Source organism: Paracoccidioides lutzii (genome assembly GCF_000150705.2).
Source record: "Paracoccidioides lutzii Pb01 unplaced genomic scaffold supercont2.11, whole genome shotgun sequence".
Lineage (NCBI taxonomy): Eukaryota > Fungi > Ascomycota > Eurotiomycetes > Onygenales > Ajellomycetaceae > Paracoccidioides > Paracoccidioides lutzii.
In genome coordinates this window covers 368,873-383,677 of record NW_015440957.1, presented here as the reverse complement: position 1 = coordinate 383,677, position 14,805 = coordinate 368,873, and the positions used below count along the sequence as shown (strand labels likewise).

The 14,805-nt window shown below is 45.7% G+C and overlaps 8 protein-coding genes across 8 annotated transcripts; 4 read left to right on the top strand and 4 right to left on the bottom strand.

Moving 5' to 3' along the window:
* Nucleotides 1–243: 243 nt before the first annotated feature.
* PAAG_04462 (hypothetical protein) lies at nt 244–1,267 on the bottom strand (the record flags this gene model as incomplete). Its single annotated transcript, XM_002793506.2, has 4 exons — nt 244–423; nt 481–630; nt 781–880; nt 1,017–1,267. 4 exons carry the CDS (start codon nt 1,265–1,267, stop codon nt 244–246), a joined length of 681 nt encoding a protein of 226 aa, XP_002793552.2.
* Nucleotides 1,268–2,788: 1,521 nt separating this feature from the next.
* Nucleotides 2,789–3,237, top strand: PAAG_11875 (hypothetical protein; the record flags this gene model as incomplete). The annotated part of the gene is made up of 3 exons (XM_015847447.1): nt 2,789–2,833; nt 2,913–3,024; nt 3,089–3,237. The coding sequence occupies 3 exons, from the start codon at nt 2,789–2,791 to the stop codon at nt 3,235–3,237; spliced, it is 306 nt and encodes a 101-aa protein (XP_015702935.1).
* Nucleotides 3,238–4,782: 1,545 nt separating this feature from the next.
* PAAG_04461 (hypothetical protein) lies at nt 4,783–5,812 on the top strand (the record flags this gene model as incomplete). Its single annotated transcript, XM_015845278.1, has 3 exons — nt 4,783–5,242; nt 5,448–5,527; nt 5,639–5,812. The coding sequence occupies 3 exons, from the start codon at nt 4,783–4,785 to the stop codon at nt 5,810–5,812; spliced, it is 714 nt and encodes a 237-aa protein (XP_015699504.1).
* A 506-nt stretch (nt 5,813–6,318) lies between these two features.
* PAAG_11874 (hypothetical protein) lies at nt 6,319–7,778 on the bottom strand (the record flags this gene model as incomplete). The annotated part of the gene is made up of 3 exons (XM_002793504.2): nt 6,319–6,474; nt 6,546–7,244; nt 7,326–7,778. 3 exons carry the CDS (start codon nt 7,776–7,778, stop codon nt 6,319–6,321), a joined length of 1,308 nt encoding a protein of 435 aa, XP_002793550.2.
* Nucleotides 7,779–7,834: 56 nt separating this feature from the next.
* Nucleotides 7,835–8,138, bottom strand: PAAG_11873 (hypothetical protein; the record flags this gene model as incomplete). The annotated part of the gene is made up of 2 exons (XM_015847446.1): nt 7,835–7,987; nt 8,055–8,138. 2 exons carry the CDS (start codon nt 8,136–8,138, stop codon nt 7,835–7,837), a joined length of 237 nt encoding a protein of 78 aa, XP_015702934.1.
* Nucleotides 8,139–9,552: 1,414 nt separating this feature from the next.
* On the top strand, nt 9,553–11,298 carry PAAG_04459 (arginine permease; the record flags this gene model as incomplete). Its single annotated transcript, XM_002793503.2, has 2 exons — nt 9,553–9,733; nt 9,800–11,298. 2 exons carry the CDS (start codon nt 9,553–9,555, stop codon nt 11,296–11,298), a joined length of 1,680 nt encoding a protein of 559 aa, XP_002793549.1.
* An 898-nt stretch (nt 11,299–12,196) lies between these two features.
* PAAG_04458 (prohibitin-1) lies at nt 12,197–13,118 on the bottom strand (the record flags this gene model as incomplete). Its single annotated transcript, XM_002793502.2, has 2 exons — nt 12,197–12,718; nt 12,798–13,118. The coding sequence occupies 2 exons, from the start codon at nt 13,116–13,118 to the stop codon at nt 12,197–12,199; spliced, it is 843 nt and encodes a 280-aa protein (XP_002793548.1).
* Nucleotides 13,119–13,408: 290 nt separating this feature from the next.
* On the top strand, nt 13,409–14,113 carry PAAG_04457 (ubiquinol-cytochrome c reductase complex ubiquinone-binding protein; the record flags this gene model as incomplete). Its single annotated transcript, XM_002793501.2, has 4 exons — nt 13,409–13,443; nt 13,565–13,590; nt 13,776–13,953; nt 14,056–14,113. The coding sequence occupies 4 exons, from the start codon at nt 13,409–13,411 to the stop codon at nt 14,111–14,113; spliced, it is 297 nt and encodes a 98-aa protein (XP_002793547.1).
* Between the last annotated feature and the right edge of the window lie 692 nt (nt 14,114–14,805).

Here is a 14,805-nt window from a genome sequence, read left to right as displayed (position 1 = left end):
AAAGAAAATAACGCCAAATTCTGTATCGCTCTTTAAAAAGGGAGATAGTCATCATTGACATCGTCATCGCCACCATCATTGCCATCACACTCTCTATCAAGTCATTTCCATCTAGCAGCTAAAGATGTTGGCAACGCGTGCTGTTTGATCCTTTGACACATTTGATCAAGCTCTCAAATACCCTTGCCAGTTGTATGAGAACGTTTCATTCTCCTTTTCCCAATCGTCGATATCCTTCCTCACTCACTTCTTTAATTTGGATGCGGTTTTGGTTGAATACCCCGTCATTATGATAAGCAATGACAAATATTTGGGATCTGACGAACCCATAATCGTGTGTGAAACTTCATCCATATCGATTTGTTTTCTGGATTCGCCAAGGTCGACGAGGTCTTTCTTGCTTGTCGGTGTTTTTTCTTCGCGCTGTTGTAGCATACTTTTAGACTTATCATCTAGCTAGCAATCAACTTCGAAGTGAACGAGGAAATTTAGCCCACCAAATTCATTGCGAATGACGCGTTGGTTTGTCGCCGAGCCTTTGACGCTTTTATCCCAGTCCGTATATATTTCTGGGAACGTGTGTCCATACCCGTACACACCTCGAATGAGTTCTTTGGGTGAACGCTCCTTCTGGACCAAGAAAATAGTGTCCCCGGTCGAACGGCGAAACAATAGAAATCTCACGATATCGATGACGCGAATTGAGAAGATTACCCAGAGTTCCGGTCCAGGTTACGATTTTGATTGCTTTCTCCTCAAGTTTGGGTTATGATCGAATACTGCTCTGATCGTGGCCGTCTTGCAGCGTTTGGCTACGTATTCGCCAGAGTCCCTTTTGAGTTGCAAGCTCATTTGAAACGGTGTCCACTTCGCAGGTACCCTGAAAACAATTCAACATACCGAAGTTAATAGGTAAACGATCAGATTGGGGGAAGTGAAAACCTGGAACTAGAATCGTTGGCACTTCTCTACACAACCAATTATACGAGCCAACTAATTCTCATTTTGTGACACACCTCCCCTCGGGGAGGGTGTCAACGGTTATTGCGGCCACTAATGTGCCAACAGATGGTCCTAGAGGACGCTGCTGTTCGACTGCATACCTTGATACCCCATCTCTCCGAGGTTTACTTCTCCAGGTTCCTCCTTGAGAGGCAATCCTGACAGCCTCATAGGTTTTAGCAGCACCTCTCGCGACTGATGTTATTCCAATTTCTCTTCCGCGTTTGGCCTCCTCCCAGTTGGAGTTTCTCGAAGAGCCTGTCATCTTCGTGTTGAAATCCCAGAGGAGATGCGAATCTACCTGGGTAGGCTCCTATTTGTTTGAATGAGGAAAAGGTGGCCAGCTTTGGAGAGCATCCGAGATGCCCTTCTTATTCCTTTATCATGGGATGAGTGAAACTACCATATTCTCCAAGCACATTGTACCCGAGCACACAAAACGTTAAAGTTTTGTGGGATATCTTTGTCAAAATTGCACTGCGGACCAAAAAACTCATCCTTGCTGCATTTGGGTCCCTATTGTTGCATCGTGAAGGCCTCAAGACATTTTCTTGGAAGTAGGGTTGTCTGGGTGTCTAGCAGCTGAATGCATAGTTAGCACAGTCTCAGCTGTTCATGTCTGACTTTTATTGATCAGCTTTCAAGTTCATTCGCTCTATATGAGTATTTACATTGTCAAGCACAGTCAATCATTGACTGAATCTTACTATATCTTGTTCTCATCAAACTGAGTTTTCATTAACACTGTCTTCTGACAGCCTTCATGTTTGAAAATCCTTGTAAATATTAATACATGACATGCAGATTGACACAAGACTGCAGAGATGATGTTACAGAAACTCTCAATCAACTTGAGAAGACAAAATAACACTATGCGACTTTTGTGAAGTCTCACTCTTTTCCTCTTCCTTCTCATAGTATGATTGTATGCTATGATGATAAAAGATTCGCTCTGTAAACTTATGCTCCTCTCACCCTTCACTTTGTCATTTTGCTGCAACCCCAATATCTGTCGGATAAATATGATAGCAGGATTTGAGAATGTGGGCAATACATTCCAATATTTTTTTTTTTTTTCCTTCAAACGTCCAGCTGTCAAACTCTTGACATATTGCTCGACCATTTCGAAATATGGAGTGTTTCTCGTCGTGCACACTTCCCATCTATGTCTTTGCCCAATGGAGGACTGGATAACTCCTCTCCAGACAGTATGCTTCACAAGGTTTTCTTCGACACCATAACTGGGAAGTGTTATATCACCAATTCTCAGAGCGCCAGGTTCGTTATCAATTCTGTTTGTACCCAGGACAACACATTCACCTGAGAGTCAAAGCTAATGAGCAAACCAAAGGGTCTGTCTGCTGTTCAATCTGCATTACGCATGTACATTTCACTAGATGTTCTTAAAGGCCCTGCTCCAGATCTCCGATGATATTTCCAGGCGTCTGAATTGAAAGGTATATTTGGGGGAGAGTTTTCACGCCAAATCATTTTTGTGGTGGTCGAGCCGCCAATACTTTGAGTGCATTCGCTGATGTTTTCAAACGTGGACGTCTGCAAGAGAAGACCACGCAGACTTTGCCTTGCTGCTTTTGCAGCTGCAGTCATACTTAATTGCGAAATCAACAGACCAGAACAGGAAGTTCGGCTTCTAGATAACCGAACTAAGCACATCGTGGAAGCTATCACTTCTGCAAACCCAGCTGGGGACTCTTGAAGATTCTTCAAGAGTGCAGTATTATCCTGACAATCATAAGGGGCCGGCAAAACAACACTAGCCCGAAAAATGGGTAAGATGTTTTACAACGTGGGAATGTTGGCGACTAGCGAAGTAATTAATGCTCAGCGACGGATTTAATCGGACAATACGTTCGTCAAACCGGTCCTAAAAAATAAACATTACTTGAAAGGGCCTTGGGAAAAGTTTTGTTGAAGAGGCGTATAGATTTTCTCACGGTGATTTCGCGATTGAAGCTGCCAATGAGCTTGTTGACAGCCTGGACAAGCCAAAATTGGCCGGCTGTACGGGTTGCCATTCTCGCAGGCTATGAAGTTGATATGAACTAACTCTTCAGTATTAATTAAGGTCTGTCAAACCGATTTGTGAAGAAATTGCTTTCACCTATGCTGCCGAAGACATTGCTGTCGTTGCTGCAACAAAAGCTGGAAGCCGTGGGAATTGCAGTCCGACCAGAGGCCGACCAGAAGAAGGTCCTGACGCATATATCCCGCTGATTTGCGTTCTCAAGATATCGGTGCGCTTCCATCCTGGGTAGATGGTCGTGATATAGAAACAATATCAAAGCCTGTTAGTAGGTCAACGTTCAAAAGTGCTGAAGCTAACGAAAGCCACCATAGTTTCCCATAAACAACTTGTTAACACGCTGAGAAAGTAGAAGAAAAAAAATTAAAAAAAAAAAAAGGAACGATGCGTGACACTAAAGGATTTCAATAATCCTAATTCTGGACGTGAGGATATGGTAATTCCGGAGATCCTGAAGCAGCCTGCATGAGAAAGCCCTGCTAAAAGCTATCCTGGAAAATCTAGCCAGAAAAGCAACCAACGAGAACCAACGCCTCGTTGGACACAACTGAACACTTAAAGCAAGAAGAGATTGAAGTTCAGCACAAACCGCGGACGATGAGTGTCTGGCCCTGCCTGGATTAAACAAGCTCATGGATATCGCTGTTCCGGTAGTGCACATTTTGTCGACAACGTTGAGTTGGGAATTTCATCCTGGAGAGGAAGAAACTAAACAGATTGCTCCTGTGACTTTCCAGTTGAATGATCTCTGCTAATTTTCCAGGCTACATACATGCTAAATTTAATAGGAGGTTATGAGCGAGTGGGTCTTGTTTTTCTCCGTAGCACGCACACACACACACACACACACACACACACACATATAGAACACAGGGAGGCAGTAGAAATGCTGTTTACTGTGATTGAGAGTGAACCGATTTGCAGTCCCGAAAGGCGGGTCAGGCCGAAGTTGGTCGCTTGTTCGGACAACTAATTAACTGACGAGTAGTTAACAGCCGAGTTCAGGATGACCAACCCAGGGAGGTTGGAAGCCAATCATCAACGCCGTCTCTCGTCCCATTTCTCCAAGGATGGTTAACCACCGTCTGCTACCTTGCCCTTTTCGCTGTCCTACCCTCCTGGATGATATCAAACATATGGAGGGTTTGGATGTTCATCTGACGGATAGCCAACTAGTTAAGTTATACCACAAGACCTGGTCAAGAAATGAATGTGCTTTTCCTTTGCCACCCCTTCTCCCTGTTCTACGGCCTGTTGCTCGTCTTCCACTAATAAACGGTCTGGAGGTTCCAGTGCACTTTTCCAACATACTGTCGAATTGTTTTCGAATATTCCGTTAAATTAATTAAAATTCTTCCGGTTGATCAGTGTTGCATTTTCTCGCGGCGTGCATGTGGAATGATACCTGCCCTCTTCATCTTATTGATGCAGCAAATATCTCCCATAACCCATGACGGAAGGGTATTTCTCGAGCATTCACAATGGACAATAGACTCCCCTCTCCAGGCAAGCCCATATATAGAAATGTGGAATACAGCATTTGGTTCCATTCAAGATAGATCATTCGTCTTGAACATCCGTTCCTTCCCTTAATTTTTGTCCTCCGTGACCCCAATGGTATATGTATATTCAACGTATATATCGTATTTCACGTTGTTGTCAACAGTTGGTTGCTTCTATTCCCGACGATCCCTTTTACAGTACTCTACTCTTCCATTAACGTCCCCTCACCAGCTATGGCCACCCTTTTCGGGATAATATCCATGGCAAGAATTTTGCTGACTATCTTAAACTCGTGTCTGGTACTGACATACCCGCTTCCGACCCTTCCCCCAGCCCTAGTTCCGCGATTTAATGCCCCCGCATCATCCTGCCCCGCTGTAAGAATAATATCCGCGCGTGGAACCTCTGAAGATCCCGGCGAGGGCCGTCTAGCTACTGTTGCCAGTGATATCGCCAAGGGACACGAAAACAGCGAACGGGTCCCGCTTGATTACCCTGCGGGACTTTTTCCGTACTCCCTGTCGCTGCACCAGGGGATCAGGGCACTCAAGTCCCTCCTAAACACGACTGTGTCGGAGTGTCCGGATTCGAAAATTGTGGTTATGGGGTATTCGCAAGGGGCGCATGTTATAGGCAATACTTTGTGTGGCGGAACCATTACGGAAGCGATTGATACGGTGATTGGAGATAAAGGTATGCAATATATGTTACTCCTGTTGGCTCCATTTGTGGAAATGATATTTGTCGTGCTTGGAAGTGCAGAGATGAGAAAGACGGGTAAAAAAGAAGAAAAGGAGGAAGGACTCGTTAAAGAGTATGGTGATAATTGATGATAATTTGCATGCATCTGGTGGCATTTACTCATTTAACCGACATTGCCTTGGACCAATGTCTGTAGTCACTGCCATTATCTTCATGGCCGATCCACGCCATGTACCGGGAAAACCGTACGATGTCGGCACCGCAACCCGGGGTGGCGTAAGTTGCAATTTTCTTTATGGTTAATTAATCTCATATTGGATTGGAACAAACTACAATGAACCTTACGCCACAATCCATAGCCACACTAATTTCATAAAATGATGCCAGCTTTTCGCACGCCCAGACTCTGAGAGCTGCGATTTCTTCGCACCCCGCCTGCGAGCCTACTGCGACTCAGACGACCCGGTCTGTGATAGGGGCTTTGACCGTGAGGTACATCGGGCTGTTGTGAGGAAGTATCAGGCTGATGCTGTTGCATTTGTTAATGGGTTGCTTAGTTGAATATACCCCGTCTTTTGCCGTTTCTGGTAGCGGTTCGTTAGTGGTCAGTTGACGGCGATTTTTAAGGCTAATTAATATATATCTTATAACTTTATACGGTTCCGAGAACTTAACCAATGATATTTACTTGGGTTACATAATATTGTCTGCAAGGTTTTTATGAAACAAATGGTCTATAATTCTATGTTCTATGATTCCGGGAAGTAAAGCAAGAAGAAAGGGAAAAAGAAATCAAACTATCGGTAGTGTTGATACATGAAAATAGTTGGCAAGTAGAATGATATTTTCAGGGGAGAAGAGGGAAAAGGTTCTTGGATTCCCTTTAATTTGATCCGTTTTATACAGGGGTTGTTGGATCGAGTGGGATAATCCGGTCCTGGCATCAATATTGCTAATGAGATGATAAGTTGCTTCCGAATTCATCTCAGTCAGTCTGAAGCCAAACTCCAAAAAAAAAAAAAAATGTAGCTATTTCCCAAGACTCCAACCTCGAAATTAAGCTTCCGCTACCGTATCCTCGACTCATGCTCGATCCCGGCAGTATCTGGAGGATCGCTCGCCGCAAATCGATAATAGTCACTACGATCATCTGGTATCGTAAGCGGTGTCGAGTATCCGCTGGATTTGCGTGACGTGCCTGCAAGACTTGATGCCTCTAAGATCTGTGGTGGATGCTCCATTTTTGTTAGCCAGGACCTTGGCCATTAACCCGCGATTACATTATTTTGGGTACGGAACGGAACGGAACTTGCCATTTGGTTATGGGAGCCTGTCCTGTTGTTTGGCATAGGCCTGGAGACACGCTGCGGCTGAGATTACGGTGCTGAGGCTCCATGAGGATGGATTCGAAGTGCGGAGAGGGAAGTGGAGGTGGGGTTTGGATAGGGACGGAACGGCGGTCAATCAAGCTGGGACAATACTCGGATAAAGCTTGACGATATTCGGGTAGAGGAGATTGCAATTTACTGGAGAAAATCGAGTGATATTCATTAAGCGAGTGAAGCTGAGGAGATCCGGTTGACAAGGAATGATGATGGAAAGGTCCTGGATCGTACTGAGGAGGGGTTGAACGCCAATCAAGTGACACGGGTTGACGATAGTGGTGGAGATGAGGGGATGAAATATGGTTGTATGAAATATGCCGCAATTGGGGAGGTATGGGCTGCTGGTATGGGTTTGGATGAAGTTGAGGTGGAACAGTATTTAATTCGGGGCCAATTGGTTGAAAGCTTTGATATTGAACGGTGGCAGGAGTATACCTATTAATGGGAGAATGGTGATTGGCCATGGCAGTTTCAGACTGGTGATGGGTTACCTGCGTCTCCAGTTCAGCGGAAGGTGACTGTTCCATCATAGAGAGCTGAGCGGCGGACGCAGATGTGCTGGGGGGCTCTTTCGGCCTAGTGTTCGGGCCTTTATATATCGCCCATATCTAATACCAGGCGAATTAGTTCCATTTGACTATTTCTCGTTCTTCCAACCGCGTTAAAACAAACCCCACTTTAGTACTTACAAGCTGACTACGTTTGTTAGATTGACAACTTGGTACGGAGGTAACCTGTCGAACATACCCACGCTTCTGTAGAGCTCGCCGCAGACAATCCTGCTTGACGTCAAGGTCCAGAGCCTCAATTATCTTCTTATACGAGAGGCTCTGGTTTTCCTTGGAGGCTGTTAGAAAGTTTTCAATGTCATCCACCTGCTTCGTGGACAGCTTGCTATTCCGGCCGGGTCGCTTTTTAGGATCGCATGTATTTGATTCACAAGTATATTGAACCGCACGGTGAGAGACATGGAGATACTCTGCTATGGCTCGGTATGTATAGCCCAACCGCCGCATGACGAGGATATCTTTTCGCTCCTCGCGATTGAGGCGACGTCTGTGGATCTGAGACTGAGCCTGGGGAGCTGGATTGGAGGCATTAGGGGATCCCAAACTACTAGCTGTAGGCGAGGTGAAATCCATTACGGAATGAATTGAAGCGGGAGATAAAAAGGTAGAGGGGCGTCGAAACGTGTTGATTATGAACTTGGAGCATGAGGCAGCCAGGAAAACTCCTGGAACTGCGGGTTCAGCCTTGAGGCAGCGCTCTCATCCATGGCAGCTGTAATGCCAAATAAATACCCGATAAAAAGGGGATCATCGAATAGCTCCCGTCCGCCTGGGGAAATCTCCTTCATCACGTGGAACTAGTTACCTTAGGCGCATCTTAGGCGCTTTCTAACGGCGCTTAGGACTGACATGTGTCCAGGTGACCACCCGTTGGGAAAGAAAAGGCGAAGCCTTTGACTTCGCATCCGCAGCGTTGGGTGGGCGTTTGGCCATGGGGATCCAGCTGTTTGCCCGTTCCCGCATTCGAGAGACATCTGAACATGAAGTCGATCGAGAGAACACCCAGATAGGGCTGTATCTATACACGAGGTCGGCGCCGCCAACGTTGTTCCCAGGGCCAGTTTTGTCTTACAACCACCGCTGATTTTTCGTGCTCGGAATCCTTAACTGAGGAAGCGCGTTGAAATCCACGAATAAGCTTGTTTCTATAAGCTTCCAGCGACAAATTTTCTTTTGTGAATTCGGAAGAGATTCTCATCTAGTGGTAAAGGACCCAGTTAACATACAACCTAGCTTCTTGCATATACAGATCCATGGATACGTCGCCCCCCAAAGTCATGGGGGCTGATTCATCGCCCCCTATTTATTAAAAACCTTGGAACATCCAGCAGAGGTTAACATTGACTGCTACATCTAAACATGCATAGATCCAGTCCAGCTACTGTATAACCTTCGGTGGTTATCATTTGCTATATGGTGGCCATTTGGTAGCCATTGGTCCGGCAGGAAATTAGTCCATTGGGGAACAAAGTTTTCTGGGGCACTTGGACGCAATGGGTATATATATATGTACGCGGTTTTCCATGGATGTCAGGCTGCATGGCTGTGGAGTTTCATCCACATAGCCTGTTTATCATATTCTGCATCTATGTGTTTCTACTGGTAAATTTTCGCTTCATTTACCTGCGGTCCTTCGGGTGCCTCCATCCTTTTGGATGGAGGCTGCGCCAAGTGATTGAATTGCAATTATATTGCGCTCCCCATTTCCTGGGGTTTTATTGATAGTCGGCAGTGCTAGATCTTAATTTTGAGTTAAAAACTTTTAAACATTTTGCACCCTAAATTTCTGCTTGCTGATCCAAGATAACTCACAAGTAATACAATTTCTTTGCAGTAACAGATGCATTTTTATTACAAGGAAACCTGCTGAGAGATCAGGTCTGAAGTAGAGGCGAATTGATCACTTATTTTAGAGCGGGTTTTGTCGGTTCTGTCCAGATTTGTCCGGTCTCCGGATCCACCCAGTTTTCAAATATACATGGGGCTTGTTCACAAAATAGACTTTTGTCTTGCTTTCAATCGCCGTTGCGCAAAGTTGTTCGGTGTTCAGCCGATTTTGGTTCCTTGATTCTTGAGTTTTCTTTTGCATTTTAATAATAATTCAGGATCATCTTCATTTGGGTAAATATCTGTTCACGATCCGCTTTCCAGATAAACCAGGGAGAAGAAAGAAAAGAAAAAAAGAAAGACTTTTCCTGGGGAACTGTTCAAAATTCCCTTACAACTCAACGAACAATCGCTGGCTTTCTGGGTCCCCAGCTGCTCGCACAGTCAACCCTCAATATCTTCATAGGGCAGCCTTCTAGGTCGAGCGGCCCTAAAACGGCTGTATGCTGGCTCAGCCGGGATGAAGGAACAAGCTGGCCGTATATCGCTGGCCCAAGATGAAAAGGGGACGAAAAGCGTAAGGGATATGACCTGGTCAAGTCAACAACATGAGTCTGAAGAGGTGGAGGTCCACGCATCATTCCAGTTGACTCAACTGAAGAGGAAACTTAAAAGTAGACACCTTCAGATGATTGCGATTGGTATGCCACTTTTACTCGGCTTCTGAACTCCCAACTAGAGCATTACCACTGATGCTGTCATTCTAGGTGGAACCATTGGCACAGGTCTATTCATCGGAAGTGGCGCTGCAATTTCAAAAGCTGGTCCTGCTGGCGCTCTGATCGCATATGCCTTTGTTGGCTTTATCGTCTTCTCCGTCATAGTTTCGCTTGGGGAAATGGCTACATACATTCCCATACCTGGCGCTTTTACCTCTTATGCTACCCGTTTCATTGACCCTAGCCTTGGTTTTGCTATGGGCTGGATATACTGGTTTTCATGGGCCGTCACTTTTGCACTCGAGCTGACGGCGACGGGTCTCATCATTCAATATTGGAATGATACTATCCCCATCGGAGTTTTCATAGCTGGTTTTTGGATTTTTATTACCGCCATCAACATGCTGCCTGTCAGTTTCTACGGCGAGATCGAGTTTTGGTTTTCCAGCATCAAGGTCATCACGGTCATTGGTTTCATGATATTTGGGATCTGCATCAATGCGGGTGCAGGTCAGCAAGGCTACATTGGCTTTAAATATTGGTACAACCCCGGGGCGTTTGCTCCATATCTCCTCGAAGTTATTGGCAACGACAGAGTCACAACAGCAAAATTTATCGGTTTCTGGGCAACTCTTATCCAAGCCGGGTTTTCATACCAAGGAACCGAATTGGTCGGCATCGCAGCTGGCGAGACTGAAAACCCACGCAAAGTCGTGCCAGCAGCAATAAAGAAAACCTTTTACCGCATTCTATTCCTCTTCGTTCTTACCATATTCTTCATCGGTATTCTAATTCCATACACGAACCAAGATCTCCTCTCAAATGCCTCCAACGCCTCGGCTTCTCCATTCGTCATCGCCGCCAAACTTGCCGGGGTCAAAACACTCCCAGGCCTCATCAACGGCGTCCTTCTCACTGTCGTCCTCTCCGCTGCCAACTCCAACGTTTACTCCGGTAGTAGAATACTTGTGTGTCTAGGCCACGACGGTTGCGCACCCAGATTATTCACTAGGGCCACCCGGAGAGGCGTCCCAATCTTCAGCGTGCTTTTCACTGCCGCTTTTGGCCTGCTCAGCTTCCTCAACCTGTCCAACAGTGGCTCCATTGTCTTCGAATGGTTCATGAACATCAGCAGTATCGCCGGCTTTATTTCATGGACATGCATTAACGGTTGCCACCTTAGCTTCATGCGCGCTCTTCGCGTCCGGAATATTTCCCGCCATACACTTCCCTACAAGGCACCTTGGCAACCATACCTTGCCTATTTTGGCCTCTTTTTTAACGCCTTTATTATCATCACGCAGGGTTTCACTTCCTTCATACCGTGGAACACATCGCGTTTCTTCGTTTCGTATGTTAGTTTGATTCTCTTTGTTGTCATGTACACGGCACACAAAATCGTATTCAGGACGGCCTTCGTCAAGCCGTGTGAAGCGGATTTAGATACTGGTCGGGTAGAACTTGATGCGGAGACGTGGGAAACACCTAAAATTACCACAACCTTTTTGGGACGAGTCCGTCATCGGATGCACGCGATGTTTTGTTGATGAGGGTACGCAGATGTATTTTGTATCTTATCACCGCCGCCCTACTATTTCTGCTATGGCTTTTCCATGAACTTCCAGGTGCATTGAACTCATTTAATGGTGTATTTCTAGCTTTACCAACGCCGATCGGTAAGTACCGGTTGATTGGGTTCTATAACACCATGTGGCATTGAGTATCCTGTGCGGACCGTATGACATATGATACGGAGACACTTGGTTAATTGCCCTGTGTTAGCTGGTTGTGCATAGGTGAATATGTTTATACCAGTGTACACGTATTAGTTTATAGATTTATAAATTAAAATATATAACCTTGTATAAATACGTAGTCCATGCCATGGGACATGCTTCCCAAGCGCCATGCTCAAGTCATTCCAAAAAGTCATCATGAAGCAAATCAATGAAAATGAAAAATATGTATATTAAACAAATATATGCTAGCAGTTGGAAAGACAGACTGTGCTGCTCACCAGCAGCAGCCCAGACTACCAAAGTCTGATCACGAACAGAAGACGTTTTCGTAAACCCACCATTTAACATACCGCTATCTTGCACGGAGAGTTGGCAACATGAATTGTGTAAGCAAGTACATTTGGTCCAAAATTTCGTAGTATAATTTGCAAAAGCGCCCGCCGTTGAAGAGGTGTGAGTGTCAATGAATATACCCGGGTTACAGATAGCCGGACTGCGCAAAGGCACATACCACCCTTGTTTTTATTGTATACACTGCTGAAAAGAGGAGCAAAGATCAATACATTGACACATTATAGGAAAGTGATAGAGAGTAAATGAGAATCTTAACACGCTCATTTGTTTCAAAAAAGCAGCCCAAAGCAACACCACCATCATCCTGGATGCAACACTGTACTCTTTCATTTTTGCTGATTGTGTTTCTTCTTTAGCTCCTCAAACCAAGCAACAGACTGGTGCTCTTTCCACCCTCCTTCCCTTCCCCGCCACCAGGAAGATACGTCACATTAGGATTGCTGGCTAGCGTCTGAGCAATCTCGCGACTGGCATCAATTCTACGGATCTGAATCAAGCCATCACCAGCTTTCGCAACAGCCTTGCTAATAATGTCCGCACTCTCAGCCTCTCCCTCCGCACGGATAACGTTAGCCTGTCGCTCCTGCTCAGCCTTTTCGACAATGAACCTTGCCCGTTCAGCATCCTGTTGGGCGATCTGCTTCTGTTCGACGGCGCGGGTGAATTCGCGGCCGAAAGTCATGTGGGTGATGGAAACGTCTTCAAGAGCAATGTTGAATTCCATGGCACGGCGCATGAGGTCATTGCGGATTCTATTGGAGACGGCTTCACGTTGTGTGATGAGTTCTGCAGCATCGAATTGGGCGACGATGGATTTTAGGACTTCGTTGCCGATGGAGGGGAGGACTCTTTCGTCGTAGTCTTGGCCAAGGGACTGGGAGTTAATGGTTAGTCTTATGTATATATATCTACATATACCGTATACTGGGTGAGCAAAAGATGAGGGAACGTACCTGATAGATCTTTGGCAGTTGCTGAACATCCGGTCGATGGAGGACTCTGAGAGTCAAGCTGACCATCTGCAGGTCCTTACTTCCGGTGGTCGTCGAGATGTTTCTGGGCTTTGTTCTCACATCGTAGATAATGCTCTTCTGTAGCCAAGGAATGAGAAAGTGTGTTCCCTCATTGACGACCTTTTCCTGAACACCCGAGAGCCTGTCGAAGATAACAGCACGGGTTCCTCCCTTGACATCGTATATAGATGCCTGGACAAAAGATGCCCCCAGAGCTAGTGGCACGCCCCATTTGTAGACAGCCGCGAGAGCGTTCGCCATGTTTAAAAAGCAGGGTATGGATGGGGGAATGCGTTGTTCCTGGAGCGGCTGGGTTTGAATTGGATTTTTGAAGCTGGTCGACGTTGGGAGACTGCTTTCCATAGCGCTAGGCTGTATTAGGATTAGCGCTAGGCGATGTTAGAGCCTCAACTCTTTCCACTCAAATTTTGACCGCAACACGACAAACCCCCAGGTTACTTCACCACTATCAGCAATCGCACCGTCTCTGTCGACTGCTGGAGTATATACTTGATTTTCTACGAGTTTCCCTTTTTCCTATCTCTAGCATCATGGGTGGCACACACGCAGATCCCAAGCGTGGAATGTAGGTTATTCTCCCCTATGTCCTATTCCCGAGTTTACCTGTCGGACTATAGACGCTTATAGACGCACCACATACCACCATATCACAAAGCATTGATGCTACAGAATCTAACAATTGGCAGATACATCGGCGGGTTTGGAGGTTTCGGTATGTTTCAACCTCGATTCCTAGAGCGACAACCCGTACTCCACCAGACCCCGCCTCGTTCAACCTTGAACCTCGTTCCAACATGTTTTTATAGCCGGACTAATGGATTCTCTCGCGGCTGTATAAACTACAACAGCATCCCCCATGCTAACTGCTTCCCCTTCCCTTTGATGGGATCAAAATAGGCTGCCCGACCCCCCAGAAGATAGCGACCTATGCCCTGTCCCCTAACCGACAACGCCCTTTAGCTGGCGCTCTCTACAACGCCATATTCAACACGTGGAGAAGAACTCGCAACCAGGCTCTTTACGTTGTTCCCCCCTTCGTTGCAGCATATGCGATATTAAATTGGGCTGTCGAGAGGTTCGTAGACCTGCCAACCCCCGTTTCTCACTGCCGTTTGCGGATGTTCGTTTTTTATGGTGAACGTGGGTCAAATGGTTATTGACATGCATATTCCGATAGGAACGAATACTTGAACTCCAAGCCTGGACGATTGGCTGAAGGCGCTTCGGAAGAGTAAAGGCGATACTTGTGGGATATGTGTGTATCTTAGGGAAGAGGAGTGGGAGGCGTTGTCAGCTGTCATTACGCTGTACAGTACATATAAATATTAGAAAGCAAACAACTACTTTGCAAAAGACATTTCAATAAATGCCATCGATAATATATATATTTGATTTTTTTTATATTACCAGTATCTTCTTAGCGGGGAAGCTGGATAGTATCAATGCCTGTTCCAAATCGCTTCGGGATCGTGCACTTTATCTACATAGGTATCATCATACATAACAATCTGCCCTACTTTGCCGTCCGGTGAATTTCCTTAGTTATTCTACCGAAATCAGGAGGCTACCTTACAAGTAAAATGGCCGATCACTATAAATCTACGGAATAGACAACCTGTGTATCAAAATTGTGCTAGCCGTGGTATCCACCTATGCTCGGCATAACGAGAAAGAAGATAAAAACACTTTCATTTGACCAAGCTGAGATTCGAACTCTGAACCTTTTTTTCTGATCAGAGTTGGGAGGTTCATTTGGACTGAACCGATTGAGCTAGTCCATATTGGGCTTAGACCTATGTGAGCTCAAAAGTTTCCGTGACCACCAAAATTTCCAATATAACTCCAGAAACGTCGAAATCCAGTAGAGAGCAGTCGGAAAATCCTTGCAAATTTGTTAATTATTGCCAATTCTCCCTTTTTTTTTTCC